The sequence below is a fragment of the Tasmannia lanceolata genome, unplaced genomic scaffold (assembly GCF_043159265.1).
Source record: "Tasmannia lanceolata isolate RefF3 unplaced genomic scaffold, GAP_Taslan_0.1 ptg000024l, whole genome shotgun sequence".
In the NCBI taxonomy this organism is placed as follows: domain Eukaryota; kingdom Viridiplantae; phylum Streptophyta; class Magnoliopsida; order Canellales; family Winteraceae; genus Tasmannia; species Tasmannia lanceolata.
Window position 1 is genome coordinate 13,413,712 of NW_027518701.1, and position 18,522 is coordinate 13,432,233.

Genomic DNA, 18,522 nt, shown 5'->3' on the forward strand with positions numbered 1-18,522 from the left:
TCATAAGTGGAATCAGAACCTTCTTCATATTTATTTCGGGTATAGAGCTAGCTAGCAAGCTAGCTTAAAAAGCTAAGCAACGCAATTGTGCGAGGCATATGGTTCGCAGTTCCGCCTGCTCAGCCCCAATCAATGCTTTCTTCTTCAGGCTTCAAAGCCTTTTCGTTAGCAATCCCTTCCCACCGCCCTCCATTCGGAACCGCCCTTCCCCGCCGTGATCGAATGAGAATGGATAAGAGGCTCGTGGGATTGACGTGAGAGGGTAGGGATGGCTATATTGCTGGGAGCGAACTCCAGGCTAATATGAAGCGCATGGATACAAGTTATGCCTGGCAAATCTTGGCTATAGCTGCAGCGAGTGCTTCTCACAAGAAAAAAGTAAAACCGGAAGAGAAGCAAGGAGGCCATGAAGAAGGACAAATCTTGCCCGGGGAGAAGAAAGAGAAAGCTAATGGCGAAGGGTGGTCGTAGATCAGGGAGATTGGGATAGGAATAGAAGGGCAACCGACGATTATCGAGCGCGCAACGGCTTTTCAGCAGCCAGCAAGCCTTACGTGAAAGGGGGCTTCAAAGCCCCCTATTAGTAAGGCGCGCGTTAGCGCTTCCGTTTTGAAGCAGGCTTAACAGCAGCCTACGCTTGCAGCTCGCTTCGGACCGATTTGTGCCTTGATCTCCGGCCATGAATCAGGGAAAGGCTAATCAAACTTGCTTCATTTTTAGGACTGATAACTATACCATCAGACCTGCTTCAATCCGGCTCAACATCCTCTTTCTAGGCGGGTTTAGTTGATGAGCCTTAAAATAAAGAAATGATACCTATCCAGAAGTTTTCGCAACTCAATCATGTATGATGGAATCATCAAAGATTTTATCTTTTCTAACTCTGTCTGTAACTCACTAGAGGCTCGGGAAACAAAGAGAAGATGTGTACGAACGAACTCTTGAATGGAAATTGAAAAGAGATGTAGCTCCAGTTCCTTCGGAAATGGTAAGATCTTTGGCGCAAGAAGAAGGGGTTGATCCTTATCATCTTGACTTGGTTCTGCTTCCTCTCTTTTTTTAACAATACCGAGTCGGGTTCTTCTACTGAAAGAACTGGCGATTTACTGCTGCAGCTTGTGCGTGCTTATTTACCGTACTATGAGTGAGCTTGCTCGTACTTATTGATTGCATAATGTCTTGCTCCTCGCATACCACCGTACTAAAAGTGTACCGACCCCCATATGGACCATGTGCAAGCTTTGGCAAGCATTTTGCACATGCCCATTGCTTGCTTGGACAAATGATGCTTGCTGCTTGCTAGGAGTAACTTCACATTTGTGAGTCCATGGGATCTGAGGCAGGTTTCACTCCAAGATAACCTGTCTCCTCAAATAAGGCTAAGACATATTTCTTCTGTGAGAGAGATCCCCTTTGTAGAATATGCAACTTCAATACCTAAGAAGTATCTAAGATGACCCAAATCTCTGGTAAAGAACTCATTTTGCAAGGTCTTCAATTTCTGGATCCCAGCTGTATCACTGCCGGTGATGATGATGTCATGGACATAGACTATCAAGAGTACACACCCAACTGTAGACTGACAGCTGAAGACAGAATTATCAACTTCACACTGCTTCATGCCAAAGCGCTTAATGGCATCACTAAACCTTTGAAACCAGGCTCTAGGAGACTGCTTGAGACCGTAAATGAATTTCTTTAATCGACACATAGAGGATGACATCTCCCTCTGAGCAACATACCCAGGAGGTTGCTCCATGTAAACCTCCTCTGCAAGCTCACCATGAAGAAATACATTTTTGACATCCAACTGATGTAGAGGCCAGCCCTGATTGACAGCAAGAGAAAGTAGAACACGCACTGAGGGAATCTTTGTCACAGGAGAGAAGGTCTCACCATAGTTCACCTCAAACGTCTGAGTGTACCCTTTGGCAACCAAGCGCGCCTTAAGGCATTCAACAGAGTCATCAGGTAAATATTTGACCGTATAGACCCAACGACACCCAACAGGGCGTGCACCAGGAGGCAGATGAACTAAATCCCAAGTTTGATTGGCCTGAAGGGCATCCATCTCAAGGTCCATAGCAGCGCGTCACCCCGGGTGATCAAGTACTGCAACCAAGGACTCTGGCAAAGAAACAAAAGAGAGAGAGGACACAAAACTGCGGAAAACAGGCGTGATAGCATCATACGAAAGAACAGTCGAAATAAGATGAGCAGTACTATGAGAGCGAGTGCGAGAGGCAATAGGAGAGTCGATAGATACCTCGGATGTGGAAGGAGGGAGCTCCTGATGGGCTGGCGATGGCGCTGTTGGAGATGGAGGAGTTGCAGAGGTATGACGGAGCTGATAGGTCTTCCGAATGACTAGAGCTGGAGGCCGAGCAGGTATCTATAAGGGAAGAGAGGTCTCTAGAACAGGAACCACAGAAGGGGAAGGTAAGAGAGACGATGGAGATACACTGACTACCGGGTCAGGAAGAATGGGAATCGGTAGAGGAAGATCTAAAGAATGAGAGAGAGGGGTCGTATCCGAAGAGCTCAGAAAGAATGGCTCAGTCTCGAAGGTCTCTAGAACATCGGCCGAGACATAGGATCGACGTAACCGATGGCTATAACAACGATAACCTTTTTGGGTTCGTGAGTAGCCGAGAAAAATACATCGTTCAGATTTAGGATCTAATTTATCCGATCCAGGCCCAAGATTATGGACAAAGCAAACACACCTGAATACTCGTTGAGTAATCGGAAATGGCTCATGATGAGGATTTAAAACTGAGAATGGGGATGAACCACCTAGAAATGAGGCATGAAGTCGATTGGCCAGATAGTTAGCAGTGAGAACTGCATCACCCCAGTAAGACTTTGGAACTCGCATCTGGAAGAGAAGTGTGAGTTCCAATCCAATAAGGATCGCATTTTTCGTTCAGCAACACCATTCTGTTGAGAGGTGTGAGCTCAGGAAGATTGATGAAGGATATCACGAGTGGAAAGAAACTCAAAACCATTGGATTTTGAGAAATATTCCTTAGCATTATCAGTGTGAAGGCATTTAAGAGTGCAATTAAATTGGTTAGTAACTTCTAAATGAAAAGTACGAAAAATAGAGAACACTTCTGAGCGAACTTTAAGTAAAGCCAACACATACGTGAATAATCATCAATAAAAATGACAAAATAGCGATGTCAAAAAACAGAGGTAGTTCGCGAGGGACCCCATACATCAGAATGCACTAAATCAAAAGGTTCGAGGCCCGACTAACATGCCTAGACGGGAAGGACACCCTATGGTGTTTACCAAGTTCACAGGCCTCGTACGAAAAAGAGTTAACAGAAGAAGAAACGATAGATGTCCGCCGCAGACAGTCAAGGCTGGGATGTCCAAGACGGCAGTGCCACTGATATGTGTCGCTGGAGCTGTGCAAAATGGTACAAGGAGGACTACAGTCCAGACAATAAAGCCCATCAATCTCACGGCCCGAGCCAATCGTCTTTCCAGTCAAGAGATCCTGAAACAAACAATAAGAGGAATAAAATGAGACAGAACGGTTGAGATTTTTAGTAATCTGACTAAGTGAGAGTAAACTAAAGGGTGACTTTGGCACACATAGAACAGAGGACAATGTTAGTCCAACACGAGGAGAAATATCACCAACACCAGAGATATGAGTGGAGCTCCCATCAGCAAGTGTGATGGACTGATAAAAAAGGGGATGAAATGAACTAAGTGAGGAAGTACGTGTCATATGATTGGAGGCTCCAGAATCAATGATCCAGGAGCTAGAGCTAGTAAGAAGAGATGCAGGGGAGCTACCTAACTGAGCAAAAGTTGCAATCGGGGGATGATTGGTAGACCTGAGATGCTGTAACTCATCATAGTTGGCACGAAACATAAAGACCCCATCAACCTGATGCCCAGTGCTGGGCGGAACGGAAGTAGAGGAGGGCTCAGAAGAATCTGGTGCAGCGAGATGTGCGGAGCGGCCAAAGCGAGCCTCAGAGGAAGGACGAAGCTTAGGGTGCAATACATAGCTAGTCTCCATATAGTGTCCCTCACGATGACAGTGCGAGCAATATGGACGTGGTCGGCCACTGCGCCCTGCAGGAAGATCACGTCCACCGCCACGACCACCACGACCAGAGTCACGGCCACGGCCAAAGGTGCCCCCACCACGTGTAGCACAATCACCTACGCCATAGGCAGCGTGGCAGTAATATCGACCGAAGGAGCCGACACAGAGTCACCAAGAGCACACTAATGGGCACACAAGTAATCATCTTGAAGAGAGGGCATCGTACCAGATCCAAATACCTGCTGACGAAGATGTATGGACTCAAGACCCAAAGTCTCGAAAAACTGAACGACACGTATCTGATCACGCTGCTGAGCGGCTGTAGTCAAATCAGTGGTAAGAGGCATAAGAACATCTAACTGCTGGCAATGGGAAACAAACTGATTGTAATAGGTTGAGAGAGGAGTGTCTCCGCGGCGAAGGTTAATCCACTGAGAATAGGTGGCACAGATTCAAGATAGGTTGCCTTTCCCAGAGAAGGTAGTAGCAGTATGATCCCAAACCTAGCGAGCAATGGGAAGGTGTATCATGGTCCCGACAATCTCAAGGGACATACTCTCCCAGAGGAGAGTACGAGTAAGGCCATCATCCTGCTCCCACTTATCATAAGTGGGATCACTGGAAGGAGGGGGGTCACGACGAAGAATAGAGATCTTCCCCCTAGCAATGAGATAGGTCTCCTCAGCCACTTTCCAATTCAGGTAATTGGAACCATCAAGCCTGAATGTGGTCGTGGGAGGAAAAAAGCCATCCATCGAAGAAGACGAGGGAATATATGAGGAAGATGATGGGCGAGTCGGAGGAGCAGTAGCCACAGAGGGCTGCACGCGAGCTGGATCAATAATTGAAGAGAGAAAATCAACTGACGAAAAGAACTGATGCCTCGGCGTAGATCAGAGAAATCAATAATGGAGATCGCGGCTCCGAAGAGAGAGAAATGATAAATAGGGCATGAGAGAAACCCTTGATGACATCAAGAAGACAACGGATTTAGAGATATGAGATCGGAGCCGCGGAGAGAAAATAAAAAGGAGAATATTGTTAGAGATTTAAGCCATTTGGGAAGGGAAGGGAATTAGGGTTGTCAAAAACAACAAATAGGTAAAAAATAAAGGGTTAGGTGGTCCACGATTGAGAAGGGAGAAGGGAGAAGGGGAGAAAGGGGTACGAGGGTCGTGGAAGGGGACGAGAGGTGGGGTTAGTGAAGATGGGGACGGGGGCTGGACAGGGGCTGGAAGGGGGGGGGGCAGGGGGGGTATGGAGAGGAGGCGGGGGATGCAGGAGGGGGCAGGGCGTAGTGGAGGGGGGCGGGGATATGGAGGAGGGGACGGGGGGGTATTGGAGAGGGGCCGGGGGTATGGAGGAGGGGGCGGGGGGTACTGGAGAGGGGGACGAGGGCTGGAAGGAAGAAGAAGGGGGGAGGGAATGGGTTAGAGGGTTAGGGTAAAGGAGAGAGGGAATGGGTTAGGGTTAGGGTTAGGGTTGGGTAAAGGGGAGAGGGAAGAAAAAGAATGGAAGAAGAGGAGAGGGGTTTCAATGGGGGGTCCCTAGGGCTCTAATACCATGTGGAGGAAGAGAATGAGAGGAGATTGTGAGTTAGGGATTCTCCCCCTCACTTATGTATTTATATATAAAGAGAGATATACAAAAGACCAATGTGCCCATAGGCATATACATACACTAACAATAATATCATTTGATTTTGTTAGCTTCCTAAGATGCAATTAAGGGTATCCAAGGGGTTTTTTTTGCTTTGAGACTGATTCATCAGCTTTCTAGGATGAATTTTCGAGAAACATGACTACATTGCAGTTGTCGAGTTCACTTTGGCATTGAAGTCGTAATAACCAAATTATTTAATTAGTGACGGTAATTCCAAAAAGAATTGTAGTATGTTGCCTTTGATGTTGGTGTGGTTTGATTTTATAGCTATCGTGGATGAGTTCTTGTGTGGCATCAGTCCTTGTCAGTTTTAGATTGCTGGTTAGTAGATTTATCCATGCATGCATATTTATATAGACTAAATTAAATTACATTTGTTGAGAACATAGAACTGTGAAAGCATATGCTGTCAAAGTAAAAAATCATTGTCAGATTCCGACACTCGTACCTATAATGATGTACCATAAATCTTCGGAGCCCTTACCATTTATCATTCTGATGTATGATCAGGAAAGATTATGATGTTTATGTTATATGGTTTATAAGAGGTAGTTGCAAGGTCGTTATTGTAGGGTTATGCATTTTAGGTTTGTGAGTATGTGTCTTAGAGTTTTGGGTGTTAGTTTTTATTACGTGTCTTGTTAGTGGGTAAATGGGTTGATGATGTGGCATTCTCTTTGTGCTTTAGGAGGTCATGGTTCCTCTCGAATTGAACCGTTAGGAGGTCCTGTTGCCTCGAATCAACCATTCCCCTTCCCTTTTCTATCTTTTTCCTTGTCTATTTGTGTTACGGCCAATTAGGCACGTAACAGATTATGTTCTAATTTCTGTTTATGACTCCCCATCTTGGTGATTGCTTTATGTTCAACTGATGTTTCTTTCATATTCTCATAACCCAGATATTATATTCTAACCCGAAGTTGTCGGGGCAGCTATTACTAAATTATACTGTATGAACCCAGATATTATATTCTAACCCGAAGTTGCCAGGGTTGCTTTTACTACATTTTACTGTATGATAAGAAATATTATGTTATAATTTCTGTTTATGACACCCGATATTGGTGATTCCTTTCAATAATTCAGAATATTGTGAAAAGTATGCTAAGCTCGAAGATATTGTGGGGGCAGCACCACCGGAGGAGAAATCCAGTGACGAAGAAATGAGCGAAGATGAATATGATTCCGGCGAAGAGAATGTGGCTGACAATGCTGATCCTTAGATGGAATGCTCCTTTGAAACATTCTTGTACTGTACATGATGTTCTAGCTCCAAGCCTCCCAAAGTTATTTAAAAAAAAAAAGATAGACCCAACTCTGCAAAAACGATTAATTATGAAAATTTGAGTTCTTCCCATGTATTAGTTTCTCTGGTCATTGTGTAAATAAATCAGACTCTGGGTTCATGTTATTCATTCTGTGGTTGGACTGCAATTGAAAATTCAATGCATATAAAAAGTTACAAGACTCCCAAGGGAAAAAGCAGTCCCAACTCTGCCAAAGGATTAACTATGGAAATTCAAGTTGTTCCAATGTATTAGTTTCTCTGGTCAATGTGTTAAGAAATCAGACTTTGGGTTCATGTTAATTCATGCTCTGTGGTTTGATTGCAATTGAAAGTTCAATGCATATAAAAGTTGATCAGGAATTTACCCACATGTTATATTGTTGTAAATTGAATTTGGCTTCTGATATTGACACACTACCTTGTTTTAATAATTGCACAAACTCAACTTGTCTTTTCCTTTTGTTTTAAATGGGCTTCTAAGAGCTTTTTAGGAACTATAAAAAACCTTTGACAGCTGTTTTAATAATAAAAGACAGATGGATTAGTGCAATTATCAAAACATTCCAGGGCCAATATCAGTAGCATTGAATTTTTGGCTATATATCTGTAAAAATGTGTAAGTATTATATCAGTATTAACATTTAAAAATGAGCAAATATATGAACATAATAATTTAAAAAAGAGGAATGATAGATGCAAAGGCGCCCTTGTATAAAGAGCCCAAAAAGGGCCCTTGATTGGATCCACGTCATTAAGTGCAACCGAATTTACTTTCTCAACCGATTTTAAAAGGCTCTTGAAATAGTGTAGTCCAGTCAAGTGCCCTTTTCGGCTCTTTGTGCAAGGTTGCCCTTGCATAAAATAAAAAATATTTGTAAAATGAGATTTTGAAACAGGCAATCTAACTTGATAAAAGAAATTATTTTAAAAAAAAACTGGCTATCGATCTTTTTGGCCACGTAATACGAAATTATCCTACATTTTACATTTGCTTGATGGGGGCACTTCTCTTAACATTTAAAAATCCTACACAAATTATCAAACAAAATTTTATTTTTTGGACGCTTTTCGATTGGATGGCAGGCAGGTTCTTTCTAAGGGAGTGATATATGCCGCCCAAGCCCCCGCCCCGCCCCCCAGAAATCGTTTTAACTTTTATGCTTTTGGAGTTAACAGTTGCTTCTCCACCCCTTCATAAAAGTTAACGAAAACTGTTACGGGGTGGAAGCCATATTCTATTACAACGAAGTCGCGTGGTAGTGGAGCATGCCTAGTTCTATCAATTGGACAGCATATGGGGTATAAGTACGGAAAGGATCATGACACTTCACAACTTGCATATGTGGGTTAGTGATCGGGACCACTTATCACCACTAATCTGATGGGCAACATAGGTGAGGCTGTGAGTAAGATTTCTTAAAAGGAGAAGATTGCAACTCTCTCTTGTCATTTATTTCAGGGGGAGAGTTTTTATAATTTCTCTATTATATAGAACAGATGGTTGGGCACATTTTGGGAAAACCTAATAATATAAAAAATCTTAACAAATATGGAGATATCCCATGTTGGAAAGATCAAACTCTATAAGGATTGTGTTTAAGATTTAGACTGAATCTGAAATTTCGGGTTTCAGTAGAGACTGAAATCGAAATCCATAATACCTGGAATCGTAGTTTATTTCGGCCAAAATTTCATTTATCACGAAATTTCTGAAATTTAAGGGATTTCACCCAAAAATCTAGATATTTGATAATTATTTAATATTATCCCGAAATTGAAATTATTTAAGAGAAAAATTAGCCACTAATGTGATTTCGACCGAAACGCATTCCTAAACCGAAATTTGAAATCATGTGTGTGTCTATACACACACATATACATGGCCTAATTTATAAAAAGTTATTATAAATTAGAGAAACAAAAAAAAATTATATGTAGGCATTTTTTCGAGATTTGCTACACAATTTCGCTGAAAGCCATGCGGGGGCTCACTTTTGCTGTAGAGAAAAGCCACCTTAAATTAATATGACAAAATCTGCTTAGAAGCAAGTTTGTGCGTCTGCTCTCCCCTGCAAAAATGAGCCCCGAAAAGGCTTTCCACAAATCCCATTTTTCGCTATTTTATTAGGCATTTTGATGCTCACTCCACTCCCGCTGACTCAAGTCTCTCACTCTCCCACCTTCGCGGACCTTCTCACACGATTGGGCCTACCAATATTCCTTGGAATAATTTTTCATACTTGCCAACAAGGTTTTAAATTTCGGTTTCGGCTATAATTTCAGTGTTCACCGAAACTGAAATTTCAGCTGAAATCCCAAAATTTCGGTAGGAGAAAACGAAATGCCGGAAATTTCGGCTGAAATTTATCCGTAAAGAAATAAAAAATAATATTTTATTGAAATTTGGACCGAAATTCGTCAATTTCGTTTCAGAACGTTTCGGTTTCAATGTTGACCAAAATCCAAAATTTCGGACTGAAATTTCAGACTTCGGTCAAAATTTTAAACCTTGTTTGCCAGTACATTGATTCTGGGGTGAATTCTAAAATACTGCAGCATCATTGATACAATTTTTTTATTTTGTACTTGTTTCAGAAGTGAATCTCAGTCCCTCTTGTTTCTTTTTGCAAGTTTAATTGTTCTTCAAAAATAAAATCGAAAAGAACTAACCTCAATTTTTAGGGAAAGAAGATAAATCTATCTAATAACCATAATGGAACACAATACATTAGGACATAATATAAAAGAGGATGCTACATTCATCAAAAAGAAGAAAAAAAAATGAAAGCTGGCACTTCTACAATGGGTCAAAAATGAAAAGAGAACATCTAAACTAAATATTAGAAGTGAAAATAGCCATTTATTCAGGCAATTTCCTGTTATTAGATGCTTAAACCTTTCTATAATCTGAATACATAGGAAAGAATTATGAGGACCAAATCCATAAAATCTACTCAAATTCATAAACATCAACTCACTTGAACATTTGTGAGAAGTCTTGTAAGTTTACTCAGAGTTTTCCGAGCAGAGATCGTCTCGGGATGATGCTCGCCACATATCGATGATCTGATAAAGATGGCTTTTCGGATTAGACCATCCCCCATATTATATTCCTCACCTCTAAGCATCAATTTCGCTCTTGTTTCCAGCACAGTCGCTCTCAAGAGCGCTAGTTCTTGCCATAGATATGGATTCAACTGTGCATTTGACTTAACTGATCTCCTCCAACAAACAGATCTATTTAGACACTTCTCAACTCTTGAAACAAGGGATTCCTCCACAGATTCGAGTGCATCAGTACATAGACGCAAGAGTTCTAAAGCCGCATTGCACCGTGAGAACGTGATAAATGTGTGAATGGCAAGAGGTAGAACTACTCTCTTTGCAAAGAATAACAAGTCTTGAGCTTTTAGTTCAACAACCACATGATCAGTCCCAAACCCAAATAGTAAGAAACATGCTGCCCATAAATGCTCATGGTGCTGCGAAATAGACCCTCTGATGCTAATTGATTGAACCATCGCTCGAGCAAACCCAGTAACCCCTCTTTTTCGGGCGTAGACTTTAATGATCTCATGGAAATGGATACACTCTTGCTTGGTGCTACTTCGTGCAATCCCAAACCTCACTAACATGGCAGATGCCTCAGTTTCCGATCTCTTGATATGTGATGTCCTAAACCCGCAAGTTATAGCATGCAAACACTTTTTCCAAAACTGAGCCTTGGGTTGCTTGTCTGGAATCTTTTGTGCTGCCATAGCCAAAAGTAAAATTGGAATTGACGTAGGAGCAAACCAACCACTCACATGAACCATTCTAGTTGCCAAACTCCACGGACCGTCTGCGTGATCAAATATCGAAAAGCAAACTTCTAAAAGTTGCACGAAAAAGATATGTCGTCTCAATGTAGAACCTTCCCTCCCACTCCATGTCCAATCTCTAAAAGGCATTCTGTTAATGGTATCGAGAAGTCTACTCGGATTTAGAGGAAGCTCGGAGAGAATTGAGCCCACAATCCCAAGTCCTAATGTAAGTCTTCCGAGTTTCTCTTCGATAACCTTGAGAGCGTCCATTTCCACTACTGGATAGTCTTTGAACCTTCCCTTCATCAAAGACATTGCCTCCACACCTGATAGGTATGAGAGTTTTAGAGGTTCCAGATTCAATATCCGAGGAAGATGTGTGGAGATTATGAAGTGTGTTTCTCCACCAAAATGCGGGAGAAGATCCATTATAATTTTCTGATCCCACCAATCTTTCTCACTCTCCAAGTTATCAATCACAACCAAGAAAGGGATGTCTCGCATGAGCTCTTTCCTCACTCTAGCAATGGCTTCTTCCTCTTGCTCCTCGAAAGTCTTTGTTTTACCTTTCTCGGTACATTGATTTTCAGCACTCACATCAACTTCTAGGAAAGACCATAGATTAAGATAGTTTTGCCGAATATACCTTGTTTCCCCTCCCACCCACAAAACCATCTTGTATCTTTGAGAAAATCTATATGCAAATTCCAACAACAGTTCAGTCTTACCAATACCTGATTCCCCAGACACACAAGCAATACCCTTCCCATACAATATTTTCATCGATCTTTTTCTTCTCCCATACCTTCCCCCATTCTTCGCCCTTAGAGGCCGATATTGCCTTTGAGGACTGCTCAACCTTTGCATTTCAATTTCCTTCAAAGATTCCTTCCATATCACTGGTTCTTTCCCTTTGTTGCTACATTCTGTCCCTTGATCCTTCCCTTTTTCATTTACCCAATTGTTCTCACTCCGACCGATAACCAAATTCTTTCGCTTATGTTTAGTCTTGAGTTCAAAGTACTCTCTTTCCCCATCTCCACTAACATCACCAAATAGAATAAGTTCCAGCTCAGAAAGCTCTTTTTTCCTTCCAATGAAATTTTCATTTCGAGGAAAAGGAAACTCCTCTTTATCCACCCTTTCCATCCACCTATTCACTCTCTCCGCAGCACTTCTCCTCCCTAACTTTGTCCCCAAAAGAACCACTGTCCTTAAAATGCACTCTCTCCAATTACCATCATGTGCCTCCAATTTCCACTCGTCCACCCTCGAAAGGCCGTTAACGGCCTCTTTCCACTCCTCTTCTAATCCACCATACAATGTCCACAACTCACCCCCATGTTTCTCCCACAATTCCCCCCTCTTCTCAATTATATCCCTAGTAAGGCAATCGCCTGGACCCAAATCAAAGAAAATTGGAACCAAATTCTTCTTACCCAAGAAATTTTTTAGCTCCTCTATACTATATGCATTCCCGAATGACTTCTTAGAGACAATCACCACTCCAAAAGTAGAAGCATTCATTGCTCTCACAACCATCTCATGGCTTCGAGCATTTCTACATCGAGCTCTATCGGCCGCAAAGCAACTCACCCCTTGAACTTCTAACTCCGCACAAAGCCAATTAGCAAATCTTAACAATGAAGGCTTGTGGCCGTGTAAGCCTATGTAGACATCACAGTTCCTTAGCCTGTTAGAAGAAAGTGAACTCGAACCCCGAACAAATGACAACTTCCCATGGCTTCTCCCCCACTTTTTCTGTTTCTCTCTATGCCCAGAATAACTATTGCTAGTCCCTTGGATATAATTAGATAAATTGCTATTGCAAATACCATTTGGGGATGAAATTTGATCAGGGATTTTATTTCTCAGAGTTGGGTTCTGAGAACTACTAGAGGTAGAGACAACTGGCAAAGATTCGGGATTTTGTGTGACAGTGTTGGAACTAAGAGAATCACGGGCTACAAGAAAATGATTAGAGGAGTTTGGGATATCGAACCTGACGGATTCGGACCCATGAGATGTTGGGGATCTTGGAGAGAAGAAAGGGGACTGAATTGCGGAGACAAATGCCGACGAAGAAGAGGACAAATTCCTTGAAGTTGTGGCTGACAATGCCCTGAACTTGGAGCTTTCTTGTTGAAGCTCCATATATCCATCTTTATATGATCTCACACTCTCAAGAAATGAGAATGCCTATGCATTCTAGATCTGAGAAACCCCTCTGAAATAAAGGCAACAACAGTGTTAGTCAAGAAAAGAAAATCACTTTGTAGAATGGAAAAAAAAAAAGCCTAAAAATATTTTAGAACCTCACCATCTCTCTGAAGGCAATGAAATGGCTTGTATGAAGAAAACCCACTTTCTAAAATTGAACAAAAGGCATTGCAAACATTTCTTTAGACAAAATAAAAAAAACCAAAAGGAACTTTGATCACTTTGAGATCAAGGAAAGGATTTTAGTCCCTTAACCCACTTTTGGATATGGAAAAAAAAACACCTAAGAACTCCAAAAAAAATTGTGAACATTTAGCATTCTAGATCAGGGAAACTACAATGCAATAATCAAGAAATCCACTTTCTCAAATAGATGAAAAAACTGAAAATCAGAAAATTTTGAGTTGCAAGTCAGGGGACTGTTTCAATCAAGAAACTCACTTTCTCAAATAGATGAAAAGGCTGAAACATCAGAACATTTAGAATTTTCAGGAATTTTAGATCTATCCAACCTCACTTAGATCTAGTGTGTCTTAATCCAAAAGTCCATTTTTACAATCGAAGAAAAACTCAAGATTCAAAAGCCTAAATTTTGTGCATTATGAAACGTCCATTTTTACAATGGAAGAAAAACTAAAGATTCAAAAGCCTAAATTTTGTGCATTATGAAACTTCTTTGAACTCTTGGGCAAAAATTTTAATCAAGAAATCCCCTTTCTAAATTAAAAAATAAAATAAAATTATTTTATTGATAATTTTTTTATCTAAACTATGAAACCCACTTTCTAAAATGATTGGAAGAACTGTTGAAATAGGTAGGGTTTTTGAATAGGCATAAAAACAGTCAAAATGAGAGGAGACTCTGCTTACTTGTTTTCTTCAAAAGAATTTCATGATCTAAGGGAGTATGAAAAGGGATTTGAGAGGAACCCATCTTTCCAAAGTTAGAGAAATAGAAAATCATAGTCAAGGACGGTAAAAAATCAAAACAAACAAAAAAAGTCTTACCTTTTCTTTGAAAATCTAACGTTTTTCAGACTTCGAAGTGTTGTTGGAGTCTTCCCTCTACTACTAGACTGTCAACCAACATCATTGTTTGTTTGTTTCTTCTGATTTCTGTTCTTTTTCCTTTTTAGTCCTTTTCTCTGTATGCAAGTCTAGGTTTCTCCCTCACTCTCTTCTCCCTCTTAAGATCTTAGAAGTTGATTGATAGTAATAGGTTACTGATATTGGCAATTTGGCATTACCATGTTTTTATAACTACAAAAACTCTTCTTGTCTTTTATTATTTAAACAGCTGACATGTGTTATTACATTTTCCAAAAAGCTCTCACAAGTCAAGTACAAATGGAGAAGACAAGCTGCGTTTGTGCAATTATACAAACATCGTAATGCCAATATCAATAGCTGAAAAATTCAATTTCTACACCTTCATGTCGAGGAGTTCATCTCTCTATCTAGATCTTAGAAGTTGATTGGTAGTAATAGTAAGGCAACTAATATTTGCACTACCATGTATTTATAATTGCACTAACTCATTTTGTCTTAAAGCTCTCAAAAGCATAGTCAGCAAAATGCGATTTAAACGGTATTTGTTTTGACAATGATCAATTACCAATGGGGAACAAAAATTAGATGGAATTATCAACAAGACCTATGCTTTTCAGAAATTCTCAAAGAGAGACAAAAGAGGTCTTGTCATTAAAAGCTGGACGAAAATGCCCTTTTCTTAAGCAACACATTTTGCTTTTCCACTTTTCCCTCTTCTCTCTTCTTTCCCTCTCTTTTTTTTACTTTTTCGTTTTCAACTTTGTTTTTTTACCTTACCAGTCATCTTCTTCATCATTTAGTCACCATTGGAGGTGGAAAAACTCGAAAATTTGAAACATGACTTCATTCCTATCTTTCTCTCAATATCTAGGTTTTGCTTTTCATTTGTTTTAGGGTTTTGCATTTCTCCTTCTCCCTTTCAATGGAAAATGAGGAAGATGAATCGTACGGTAGAAAGAAAAAAAACGTGAAAATGAAACAGTGAAAAAAAACAGGAAGTAAAAACGTGTTCATAAGGGACTTGATAAACACATTCGGAATTTGGTAACCCCATTTTGATACTGGATAACCCCAACCCCTCTTCCAAAACTCCAGTACCCTTGGGAAATTTTAAGGAACTTGATAAGCCCATTCGTAAATTGGTAACCCCATTTTGATACTAGATAACCCCAATCCCAAATACTTGAAAACCCCCTTCCAAAATTCTAGTACCCTCGGCCAATTTCAGGGACTTGACAAGCCCATTCGGGAATTGGTAACCCCATTTTGATACTTGATAACCCCAATCCCAGAGACTTGAAAACCCCCTTCCAAAACTCCAGTACCCTCGGCCAATTTTCAAGGACTTGATAAGCCCATTCAGAAATTGGTAACCCCATTTTTTATACTAGATAACCCCAATTCCAGAGACTTGAAAACCCCCTTCCAAAACTCTAGTACCCTTGGCCAATTTTCAGGGACTTGATCACCCCATTCGAAAATTGGTAACTCCATTTTTTATACTAGATAACCCCAATCCTAGTGGCTTGAAAACCCTCGGCCAATTTTCAAACATTTGATAAGCCCATTCAAATATTGGTAACCCTACTTTTGAGAGTTACTAACCCCATTCCAGAGAGTTGATACAATTTTGCTCATGATAGAAATAACAAAAGAAATGGATGTTATTTTCATTAAATGTGCTTCATGTATTACATCCCAATTTGTGTATTACAAAAAAAAAGATTTAAGTAAATCAAAAAATGTGTAGTCATCCATTCATGTATTACATCAACTTTTTCTTATACAACCACTTGTCTTCCAAAAAAGTGAGTGAAGCCATCCATACATTATCTCCAGAACTCACCCTAAAATACAAATCACTTAAACCCTAAACAAGATAAATCAGAAACAGAAGAATGAAAAATAGTGCAAAACCCTTAAAAAAAAAAACAAAACCTAAATACAAAGAGATAGATGGTAAGAACTTAACATTCAAGTTTTCAAGATTTGCCAGCAACAATGGTGGCTGAACAAGGAGGAAGATGACTAGTAGGGTAAAAAATCAAAAAGGTGATAATGGAAAAGTAAAAGAAGAGGGAAGAAGGAAAAAACAAAGTCAAAACGAAGGGCATTTTCGTCCAGCTTTTACTGACAAGACCTCTTTTGTCCCTCGTTGATAATTTTTGAAAAGCATGAGTACAGTTGGTAATTTTGCCTAATGTTTGTCCCCCATTGGTAATTGTTCCTTTTGAAAAAATCACGTTTCATTGGTTTGCCGTTTAAAACTTTTGCCGTAAAAACACTCCATATTTTTAGGAAAACATTTTAAACACATTTTAAACGTATTAAACACGTTATTTTTTGGCCAACTTTACCTCCACTTTATTTTGTAAATGGATTGTATATATGGGGACCGACCATAAAGTCCCGTTTTAGTGGTAGCGCCCTTGATATTTGATCCAACAACATTTCACTTTTTAAGAGGCTGCTGTTGGATCAAATGTGGGTGATACTTTTGTCGTACTGCACACAAGGGACTTCACCGTCGGGCACCATATATTTTTTCTTGTAAATGACAAAATTTTAAAAGCATGTTTTTATGTTTCCCTTTTATTACTATGTTTTTATTAACCTATACCATATCAAACTCAAAATTTTCCCGTCCCGTTTTTTTACCGAGTCACCTTTTGTTAACTAAAAATACACAGAAGATCAAAATGAGACAAGAGTTTTACGTGGTTCGGCAATTGTCGACTCCACGGTAAGAGAGAGCGTTTAGCCTTTCTTCATTCATAGAGATTACGCATCTGTCAAGGAAATATAAAGGGGAAGAATACAAGAACCATTCCAAGATTTAATCTCAATCAAATCTCAGAGAATTAGCTAATCATCCATAAATAGTAATAAGGGTGGAGCGGTAACAAGGCAACGGTAATATTGCGGGAATGGCAGGAAGCTGAAAGTGGTAACCCGGATATCTTCAACACTCCCCCTCAAGTTGGTGCGAAGATGTCAATGGAGCCCAACTTGGAAAGAATCTGATGAAGTCTTGACTTTGAAACTGCTTTTGTGAATATGTCTACAAGCTGATCTTCACTTGGAGTATAAGGAGTGCTAATAGTTCTATCTTGAACTTTCTCGCGTACAAAATGGCAATCGACCTCTATATGCTTGGTTCGTTCATGAAAAACTGGATTAACATCAATGTGAATGACAGCATGATTATCACAAAACATTTTGATTGGTTCTTTAGTGTGAAAACCCATGTCTTGGAGGAGAAACTTTATCCAGACAATCTCACTCGTTCCAGCTGCCATAACTCTATATTCAGCTTCAGCACTGGATCTGGCAACCACAGATTGCTTTTTACTGTTCCAAGTGACAAGGTTACCACCTACCATCATACAATAGCCGGTTGTAGATCTTCTATCTTGACTTCCTGCCCAATCTGCATCAGTATATACCATAATATCTACATGCAAATTATTTTTCATCCAAATTCCTCTACCTGGAGAACTTTTTACATACCTTAGAATTCTTTCAACAGCTTCAAGATGATTCGTTTTAGGAGCATGCTTATGTTGACTGACAACACCAACGGCATAACTTATATTAGGACGAGTAACAGTGAGATATATTAGTCTCCCTACCAATCTTTGATATCTCCCAATATCGTCAAGCAATTTTCCATCAGAGGGATTCATCTTTTTGTTTGTTTCAAGTGGAGTCTCACATGGTTTTGCACCTAATTTTTCAGTTTCTTTTAGTAAGTCCAAAGCATACTTTCGTTGGGACAAAAAATTTCTTTTTTTGAATATGCATATGCAACTGCAATCCCTAGGAAATATTTTAATTTTCCTAAATCCTTAATATCAAATCTTTTGTGAAAGTAGTAGGCTTTTAAGTTTGAAATCTCATTTTTGTCATTTCCTGTAATGACAATATCATGACATAGATTAATACAATAATTATTCCGTTTGAACTTCTTTTTGTAAACATAGAAGAATCAATGGTGCCTCTTTTAGATCCTACCTTAAATAGGGCATCACTCAACTTAACATACCAAGCCCTAGGTGATTGTTTTAACCCATATAATGCATTTTTTAATTTGCACAGATTTCCAGGCATTCCTTCCTTGGGATGTCCTAGAGGAAGATTCATATAGACATCTTCTTCTAGATCCCCATGTAGAAATGCATTCTTAACATCCATTTGATAAAAATTCCATTCATGGTTAACCGCAATGGATATAAGGATTCTAACGGTTCTCATTTTAGCAACTGGAGCAAAAGTCTCCTTATAATCAATCACATAGGTTTGGGTGAACCCTTTTGCCACTAGCCTCGCTTTGTATCGCTCAATTGAGCCATCACTATTATACTAGATTTTATAAACCCACTTACACCCAACATATTTTTTTCAGCTGACATTTGGACTATATCCCA

At 40.0% G+C, this 18,522-nt stretch overlaps 2 protein-coding genes and 1 pseudogene across 4 annotated transcripts in view; 1 reads left to right on the plus strand and 2 right to left on the minus strand.

Moving 5' to 3' along the window:
- LOC143857308 (ubiquitin-conjugating enzyme E2 5-like) overlaps positions 1 to 7,322 on the plus strand; it is a 52,873-nt gene extending 45,551 nt beyond the window's left edge. The window contains exon 6 of the mRNA XM_077367729.1: positions 6,821 to 7,322. Coding sequence (XP_077223844.1) covers positions 6,821 to 6,957 — 137 coding nt within the window. The 3' untranslated portion in view covers positions 6,958 to 7,322. The remainder of the gene's footprint in view (positions 1 to 6,820) is intronic.
- A 2,436-nt stretch (positions 7,323 to 9,758) lies between these two features.
- On the minus strand, positions 9,759 to 14,218 carry LOC143857138 (Disease resistance protein (TIR-NBS class)). Of its 3 annotated transcripts, none has more exons than XM_077367458.1 (2): positions 14,054 to 14,218; positions 9,759 to 13,052 (listed from the first exon to the last, which is right to left on the minus strand). In XM_077367458.1, the coding sequence occupies exon 2, from the start codon at positions 12,977 to 12,979 to the stop codon at positions 9,992 to 9,994; it is 2,988 nt and encodes a 995-aa protein (XP_077223573.1). In that variant the 5' UTR covers positions 12,980 to 13,052; positions 14,054 to 14,218; the 3' UTR covers positions 9,759 to 9,991. The 3 variants fall into 3 exon arrangements, with proteins under 3 accessions (XP_077223573.1, XP_077223574.1, XP_077223575.1); XM_077367459.1 differs by lacking the exon at positions 14,054 to 14,218 and adding an exon at positions 13,916 to 13,982; XM_077367460.1 differs by lacking the exon at positions 14,054 to 14,218 and adding an exon at positions 13,146 to 13,866.
- Positions 14,219 to 17,070: 2,852 nt separating this feature from the next.
- LOC143857056 (secreted RxLR effector protein 161 pseudogene) lies at positions 17,071 to 17,781 on the minus strand (annotated as a pseudogene).
- Positions 17,782 to 18,522: the final 741 nt, after the last annotated feature.